Source organism: Haliaeetus leucocephalus, unplaced genomic scaffold, assembly GCF_000737465.1.
Source record: "Haliaeetus leucocephalus isolate CR32 unplaced genomic scaffold, Haliaeetus_leucocephalus-4.0 Scaffold206, whole genome shotgun sequence".
Lineage (NCBI taxonomy): Eukaryota > Metazoa > Chordata > Aves > Accipitriformes > Accipitridae > Haliaeetus > Haliaeetus leucocephalus.
This window is the reverse complement of record NW_010972642.1, coordinates 4332061-4340647: the sequence shown is the minus strand read 5'-3', so window position 1 is coordinate 4340647 and position 8587 is coordinate 4332061. Positions and strand designations below refer to the sequence as shown.

The following is an 8587-nucleotide window of genomic DNA, read 5'->3' as shown; positions in this document are numbered from 1 at the left end:
AAAAATCATGTGAGTAACCAGAGTTTTTTGTTAAACATGTCTTTAATTAAGGAAAACAAGGAAAAAAAGGAAATGAAGAGACATTGTCTTTTTACTATTAATCAAAACCAGATTTCTGCTAACCATCTTTACAAAAGACCCATCCCTATTGATGCATTCTTATACCAGCTAGTGGTCTCCTAAAAAAGGAGGACAAGTAACTGCTCGTAATGATTGTCAAATACAGAAGAAATCAAGACCATGCTGCAGAATACATCTTCTAATCTGGAAGGAGTTACACAGAGGTCTCGCTGAAACCACTGGTATTAATATTCTGCTTTGAATGGGTAGTCCTTGTGATTGACAGCTCTGAGAAGAGAAAGAACTGGTTATTTAAGTATTGTAGAAAGTATCTTCAGCAGTATTTCCCTACTGCAGTGTCCCCTGCCACTGCCGATGTACTCAAGTTTTGCTACTGTCATTAATTTGAACAGAGGCTTGTCAGAAAGCACACGCAACACCAAGGTGCTGAAGGGAATGCCCTGAATGAATCTCCCTCCTGCTGTCAGTTCCAGGACACGTCTCATTACCTAGGGTCCAGGGCTTAAGATACAAGCTCTCTCTGGTTTTGGTCATGTGTGTTTTCAAGATACGGGGGATGAAAATACAGATAGAGATAGGCCTGGTGGATAGTAAGGAACATACTTGAGCACCGGAACTGCCCTCCAGTTTCTGTTAAAGCTGAGGATGACATCCATCTCCTTTTTAGACAGTTCAAAGTCAAACACCTAGCAAAAAAAAAAAAAGCAAGCCCTTTTTACTTAGGTTCATAAATAGTTAGCTACAAAGTGTACTTCATGCATTTATGACTTGAGGTAGGAACATACTGCATCCACACTAAGCATACTTAAGAAATCCTCTTATTTCTCAGCCACATGCTGATTACCCTTGAAGTTATCAAGATAGTCCTTTTCTCTCTGAGGTGCTGTTCATAGCAATGTCTTACAGTTCTGGGCGGTTGAACGCAAACACCACTGCAGTTTGTGTTGTAATGCACAGACAGAAAACTTAAGGTGCTAAGGATGGATTACTTGATTTGTCACAAACACTGGAACTAGCAGTAAATATTTCTGGTACGATAGAGGACTACTGGGTACCAACTGCAAATAGTTTTCTCACAGTTAATCAATCATCTAAGAATTCTTGCTGGTGGTTCATAGGAGAAGCAAGTCCAAAATGTAGCAGCATGAATTGAAAGTAACACCAAGATATCATCTAAGATGCTAGGCCTTATCAGCAAGCATCCAGCTGAATCTCCCTGCCAAGGGGAACCACAGCCTCCAAGTGAGACATGAACCCTAACAGGCCTGGTGTTTACAATTTGTTCTTTTACACCCTAAAGAGGGGCTCACTAAGCATTTCCCTAGAGGGTAAGTCCAAAACTGGGATTCCCTTTCCAGGGAAGCAGAGCTCAGACCACCCTGGTGTAACCTCTTTCTCTCCTGGCAGGAACAAAACGCTTTTCCCCAGAGAACAAGTGTGGATGAGTAGGTAGTGCTGAGCCCCAGTCTTTCCATCTCTGTGCTCCCCTTCCAATGCCTCTCAGGTGCTGCTTGAAACATGGAGGAGATATGGGTGTGCGTGCCTATCCTGTGTAAAAAGGTGGCAGCAGTCCCGATGGAAACTTCACCTTGATGTTTTCCTCAACACGCTGTGGTTTTTCAGACTTGGGAATGACAATCACGTCTCTTTGGATAAGAAACCGGATCAGAATCTAGGAAAGGGCAAGGAGGAGCATGAACACAGGGGCACCAATAAATCTGTTCAAAGGCATTTCGTGTTCTCTTACCTTTTTTTTTTTCCATGCACAAACCAATTTCTTTTTCTACAACTGTGTTCACTCTTTGGAAGACTCTACCAGTTCACACACAGGAGTTTGATGTGCCAGCATTTGCTTGCAGTCTACTGACAAACTATAATTGTTTCTGGCCTATGTTGTTTCTACATCCTTGCTTCTCCTGGATTTGTTTTGTTTTCCTTTATGGTAGGAGGGGAGGAGAGAGATGATGGTGCTTCTGGCTTGCATTATATAGGTGCTCAGACCAAATGAGCATAAAGATACTGGAGATTATTTTGGGCTTACTGGTAAGTACCTCACCTAAGTTAAGTTTTGTGAAGTCCTTAAAAGGAAAAACATATTTATAGATTTTAAAAGTTTCTCTCCCTCAAAAGAGGACTGTTGCATACAATTATTGGTCCTGCTCTGCCCGTCTTAAAATATGACTGTGGGTGATTGCTTGTGAAGATGTGGGTTTGAAGTGCGGTTTCTGCACACCCTGGGCAAGAACTCATTTGTGTGACTAGCAACTAACAGAGAAAAAAAATTCATCTTGAATAATCAAGCAACTTTCAATGATTCTTTATGAACATGAGCAATCAAGTAAGTCAGCAAATTACAGGGCTTCTCTGAAGAATAACTTAGCTAACTTAGCTGGAGAAAGGAATAACAAGTTGGCTTGATGATTTATAAGTAAACCTCAGAGGAAAGGGTTTCTCCAGGAGCAAGCGCTTCTCTCTGGGAGCAGAGGAAATCACCCTAGGAAGGGGAACACTTCAGGTAAGCACGTACCACTGCTGATCAGCCCCCCCCAAAACTCAGCACTCGAGACCTCTCAGAAAATAGCTGATAATTTGTATGAATGCTGGTAAGAACTGGGGCAGTATGAAGAGTCAAGCGCAGTGCAGCCCCATTATACTGTATCTCTAGAGAGGGCAGCATCTGCTCAGACTGGCCATCAGCCTGTAAAAATGTCTGAGGAGGGGGAATAGTGTGCCTTGACAACCCCACTTACCTGGGCAGGGGTTTTATCATGTCTAACTGCAATCTCTTTAATCCTGGGATCATCCAGCAGCGCAGGTTCCCCTGGCTTGGCCCTATTAAAAACAAAAGCTAGGATATTGATGGTAGAAAGATATTAGTTTCCCTGCAGGAAGCCTGACATTTTGTGTGAAATAATCTGCAACAAGGCAACAGCACTTTTCTCATTATACCTGCATTACTTGCGTCATTTGCCTCAAAGATTCAAGTTGCAAATGCATTGTTTTGTGTGCAGAAAGCTGCAATGCTTGCTTACCACGGGCGGTTAGGAGAGCCAAGGGGGCTGTACGCAGTCACAGCAATCCCTTTGGATTTACAGTACTCGATCAACTTTTCCTGGGTTAGGTATGGATGACATTCGATCTGCAAGCACAGAAACATGAAGGTTGATACAGAGGCAGACTGTACTGGGCTCCAGAGCATAACATTTTAATTCCTCTTGGGTCACAGAAAATGTGAAGAAAAGACTCCCAATACCATGACTAAAATCTATCTTATAAAAGTTATTCACATCACAGCAATATCTAGAAGCCTAGCACAGAGAACAGGGCTTCCTCATACTACATATTACACAAAGATAGTGAGAAACAGATGAGAAGAGTGGAAGGGCTGTGTCAGGAATTGGGGAAATCAGTCTTCCTGGACTACTGCAGAGCAGGACTGCATCTTCAGAGGGGCAGCTCAGAGTACCTGATGTTTAGTTTCTGCTCTGAGTCACCCAACCTCTCCTCTCCTCAAGGAGTCTCCCTGATTACTGAAGAAGCCTGGGGAGATGAGCTTCCCTAGGTCAGCTCAGATCATGTTGTGACCAGCCATTCGGGCAAGACATCCTTTAACTGGAAGCAACAGGAGCCTATATAGGGATGCTGCTCAACTTGTCACAAGCCATAGGATGACCACAGGGCTAGGTCTACACTGCATAATGTGGCATCATGCACATATCCAACCATTTCTAAATGCTATAGCTTTGCTACCAGGCATGGTGACATGAAATCCACGTACAGTAGTTTATTTAGACCTGAGCTAGATTAGGCAACTACTGTAACAATGGCACGTGGCACCAGCACACCCACGGAGAAGCAAACTGGAGTCAAAGCCTGAAGTTCTTCAACCTGTTGAAGTTGGTGCAGCTTTTAATGTGGGGTTAGCTGGGTCCATCCCCACCACAATTTTATAACCCTTAGTAAAATCTTTCCAAGTTCTATGTCCCCCTTGTGCTAAGTCTGGCTGGTGTATACACTAGCCCCAAGCCCGGCACCGCAGCACAGGCAGCACTGTGCCTGCACAGGACCCAGTGTAGAGATTTCCCTGGATATTCCCAAGCTGGCAGAGATGTACGTTCAGGACCCAAGTGCAAAGAAGTCACATATGGAAGAAAGTCAGAAGATCCCGAAGCCCCTGCTGTCCTGTGATTTCATTCATGAGGTATGTGGCGAGAATTTGTTAAGTAACTGTATACTTCAACCCTCCTTTCTAAAATGAGGTTCAGTGAAATGGTTTATTTTATGTTGAAAAATAAGAAAGTCCAGCGAATGAGTTGGAGCATTCTTGTACATTCTTATGCTGTGCAGTAGCTTGCAGTGGGGATTTTGCTGGTTATCCCAAGGCTGGAAGAAATGGGCCTGTGGCAGCTTGGGATGTGACATCCAAGTCGAAGTAGTACTTGGGAGTGTGAAAGAAGATGCGTAGCAGAAAGTCACAAGGTCCTATACAAGTTAATGGATACTTTCGCTGTTTTCCAATGTCTAAAAATGAAATATTCTCATCTATTTCATATTACTGTGATATGCATAATCCATACTGTTTTGTATGATAATGCTCTCAAATCTCCACTGCATTATATACACACAAGTCTACAAAAAAATGTTTCTGTCGAGATCCCTGTCAGATAAAAACCAACAAGACTGACACTGTACCAAAGCCTTGTGTATCACAGGCAGCGCTGGCTTGAAGGGTCTTCCAGTCAACCAGAGATACCTAGCACTTTGTGAGATCTTTCCATGGCACCAAAACTATTTAAAGGTCATGGCAGAAGTCAGTTTTAGAGCTGAAGCGTAGCATGAATATATTTGGGAATATTCCAAGGTTAGCTGACACCAATGGAAACAAAAATCTTACCTGGTTATTTACTGGCTTGTATTTCAGTCCCGGCTTGTTCAAGATTCTTTCAATCTGCTCATGGTTAAAGTTGGAGATACCAATGGCTTTTACCAGACCAGCATCCACCAGCTCTTCCATGGCCTAATGAGTAAGGACAACCAATGTATGTTTATGAGGTGGTATTAATACAAACTATACTATTTTATTTCCCTAAAGCTAGTGGTAAACCAACAGACAACTCACACTAGATTAAATAACCTTATCTCAAATAATAAAAAAAAAATAGTCTTTGCAACTTGTGTAATCTGTATGCTTTATGTCCTACTGCAGATGGGAAAGTAATATAAGAAGAATGGCTTAGCCAACCATTTTGTAGGAGGAATTGAAGTTCTTTCACTCTGGCTTCTTTGGGGATCATTCTACCAGAGCTAAAAAAGCAAGGGAGACCCCTCCAACTCCTCCCCTACCTTCACACTACCTCTGAGTTGGCAGAACGCAGCAGGGAGGATGGTAGCTTAAACTCAGTTACCTCAAAATACTTTCTTGCAACTGTAATCTGCTATTATAGACAAAACTATTAATTCCTAGAGCTGCAGCATCACAGAGGTAGAGGTAGCACGAGCAGTCCCTGAATCCTCCCAGTCCACGAGGAAAGGAGGATTGAAAGACAGCCTGAGATGCTGATGCCCAACACTGAAAAGTGTGAGAATTCCCTATCTGCATGAAATACTCAGTAAATTAACAGCCACACCTGGATTAATCCATGCTTCAGTTCTACCATTGTGTGTATTCATGTATTATTTTAGTGACGGCACCTCCTCTGTAGTCTTAGTAAAGACATCCCCCTCTTTCTCCCCCAAACAAGAGGTAGCAGCAGCTCTGCTCATTCTGGTCATGAAATACCATTTTATTTGACTATCCTCTGTACCCAAACCTATCCCTTAATTTCATTGTGCACACAGATCTCTGCTCCATCTTTAGTGCTGACACCTGCTCTGAAGGGCAAACATTAACTTACCTCCCATGTGTCCAGGAAATCTGTATCACTGGGGACACTCATACCCTTGTCATCCACAGGATGCAGTTCTTCACCAGCCTGTTATTTCAAGGCAGATAATACACAGACCTTCTTTAAGAGTTGAATTTCCTACTGTTTACTAGCCCTTCTGACTGGATTTATAGGCAGCAAGTTAGCAGATTATTTAAATACATCATGTAACTAAAAATTATGCATGTTGATCCATATTCTCTTCTGGATGAGGGCCATATTTCTACAAATCAATCCCTGCAAATGAAGAGCGGGGATTAGTAGTAATTATGTAACTTAGGCAGATCTAGAGAGGAGGGAACAGACACCCCCCTACCTTTATTCTACAGTTTTTATTTATTTTATACAGGTATAGACTGGGGTAAAAAGAAGCATGTTCTTCCTGCACTGTGCTTCATTTTTCACTGTTGGTTACTCTCGATCAAGCCAGCATCTCCAAAACCTGGGATGTTCATGTTGTTCTGGCCCAGCAGAAGGCCACGATCCCAAACTGTGTTGATTACAGTCTCCCTGAACACCCAGCCAGCTCCTTAGCAGTGCTCGTACCTACGACTATCTCACTCCCGCAGGCATGGAAAGCCAGACCCACATGCTGAGACGTACCACTACCTAGTTAATGCCTGAATGCTTCCTACCACCAGGTTCAGGGATGAGCCAAATGAACCATAGCATAGCCCCGTGCCTAATGCAGATGCTCACAGCACAGATGAGCGAATGAACCATGTTTCTAGCCAGGTAAGGAGAAGAGGGATGTAAAGCAGGACTACCTTGAATCCCATAGGGAAGTGTATCAGGTAGAGGTCAAGGTAGTCCAGTTGCAGTGCAGCGAGGCTCTTCTTGCATGCTACCTTAACCAAGGACCTCTCGTGAAACGTGTTCCACAGCTGTGGGAAGAAACCAAGCCCGACCGTGACTCTGCAGCTTCCACAGGCCAGAAGCTTCTCCCTCAGTGGTCTAGGAGGACAACTCCCTCCCCACCTACTTAGTGCATGCTGAAGACAAGGGTGCCAATATTCTAATGGTAAGGTAGGACAAACATACCACAAATAAGGGAGTCAGTCATGAAGGTGGACAGTCAGTATTCCTAGTTACGAAAAGAGATTCTCAGAAATAAATGTAACACTCTGCCAGCTGTATCTGGCACAGCAAAGCTGTTAGTGTTAGAATTTAGGTTTTTTTCAGCCTAAATTTTGAGTATTGAGCAACTCATAGCTACCCTCCTTCTGTCCCTTTTAACTGGCCACAGTGAGAACTGTTGTCAATTTTGCTTCATTTTTGAAATGAAAATTCAAGTAATTTAAATAGAACTTGCAAGTATTATTCAAATTAAAACCCATTATTTAACAAAAATGAAGAGTATGTGGAAAAGCTTATCAATGTTTTCTGGTTTTGCTAGTGAAACCCCCAAGTCATAAGTTTTCTAGTTGAAGTGTTCTTACTTTTTGGTAAAGAGCATTGCTGAGACAAGTGGGTGAGATAAAGGAATGGAGTAAATACATGTAAAATACTTCAGACTGAAGTCCCATGCTTTAATTTCCATTCCTTTTCAGGCTTACATTTTGTACATTACACCATTTTCAAACGCCTTACACACCAGTAAGTAGTACAGCACCTTTGAATTCAGACATCTGTCTTGTCTTTTTTTTCTGATCTTTCTAGGGTGTGTGCAAATGAACCTTCAGTATAATTAAGTGACTTAATAGATGCAAGGAAATAATTAGATCAGCAACAGCCACACTATCTTTCCTAAGTTGTCAATGTTTCCTGACAAAGCTCAGTCCAAATTGCAAATAAAGGATGGAATTTATAGCACACAACAAGACAGCCACGAAGTGGACGTCAGAGAAGGGAATAGGTCCTTGTGTTCCTTTACAGATGGGACAAAGGTTTCTCTTCCAGAAAAGCTAAATGCCCTAATAATCCTGCAGCCTTGTACCTTAGTGACAATGAAGAGGTCTTCCCGTTTCACAGCCCCTTCCTTGATCTTCTGCTGGATTGCATTCCCTATTTCATTTTCATTCTGGTAGAAATAGGCACAGTCAAAGAGGCGGTAGCCTGCATCAATAGCAAACTTCACCACCTCTTCCACCTTTCCCGGAGGAGCCTGAAAGCAAACACAATTAAACCATGAGCTCTTCCGTGGCCTTCTGCCAGCGCTCGCTGCTGCGACAGCTCCACAAAGTCCCTGTTTCCAGCTGCTGCTGCAGTTTCCCCGTCACCTGCATTTAAAGAGAGCTTCAGCTTTCCAGGCAAACAGCATTTTTGTAGGGAAAGGGAGCAGAGCAGAAAGGACTTAGTTCCTGCGAGACGCTTTGACTCTGCCACTTCCAGCAGCGCAATGCCCACCGCCGTTTCCCCTTATTTGCTCTCAGTGTCGCCCAACCAGTTTTGCCAGTCTACCTTCCCCAAACCCTTCCCCAGGAAGGCAGCTCGGTGGCAGCAGGTTCCCATCAGCCAGTGCCCCCATCCCTCCCAGGGCTGCGAGCGCCGAGCCAGGCAGCCTTTCGCGACCTACTTTTGGTCCTTTTGTCGTTGTTGTTTCTTCTTTTGCAGCCCTTCCTCTTTTTTTTTCTTCTTTTTTT

At 43.3% G+C, this 8587-nt stretch overlaps 1 protein-coding gene across 1 annotated transcript in view; it reads right to left on the bottom strand.

Moving 5' to 3' along the window:
• Positions 1-305: 305 nt before the first annotated feature.
• The window catches only part of LOC104830912 (aldose reductase-like), an 8547-nt gene continuing 265 nt past the window's right edge, over positions 306-8587 (bottom strand). The window contains exons 2-10 of the mRNA XM_010566128.1: positions 7942-8109; positions 6773-6889; positions 5976-6053; positions 4976-5098; positions 3114-3220; positions 2832-2913; positions 1670-1753; positions 685-767; positions 306-348 (exon numbers count right to left, since the gene is read on the bottom strand). Coding sequence (XP_010564430.1) covers positions 306-348; positions 685-767; positions 1670-1753; positions 2832-2913; positions 3114-3220; positions 4976-5098; positions 5976-6053; positions 6773-6889; positions 7942-8109 — 885 coding nt within the window. The remainder of the gene's footprint in view (positions 349-684; positions 768-1669; positions 1754-2831; positions 2914-3113; positions 3221-4975; positions 5099-5975; positions 6054-6772; positions 6890-7941; positions 8110-8587) is intronic.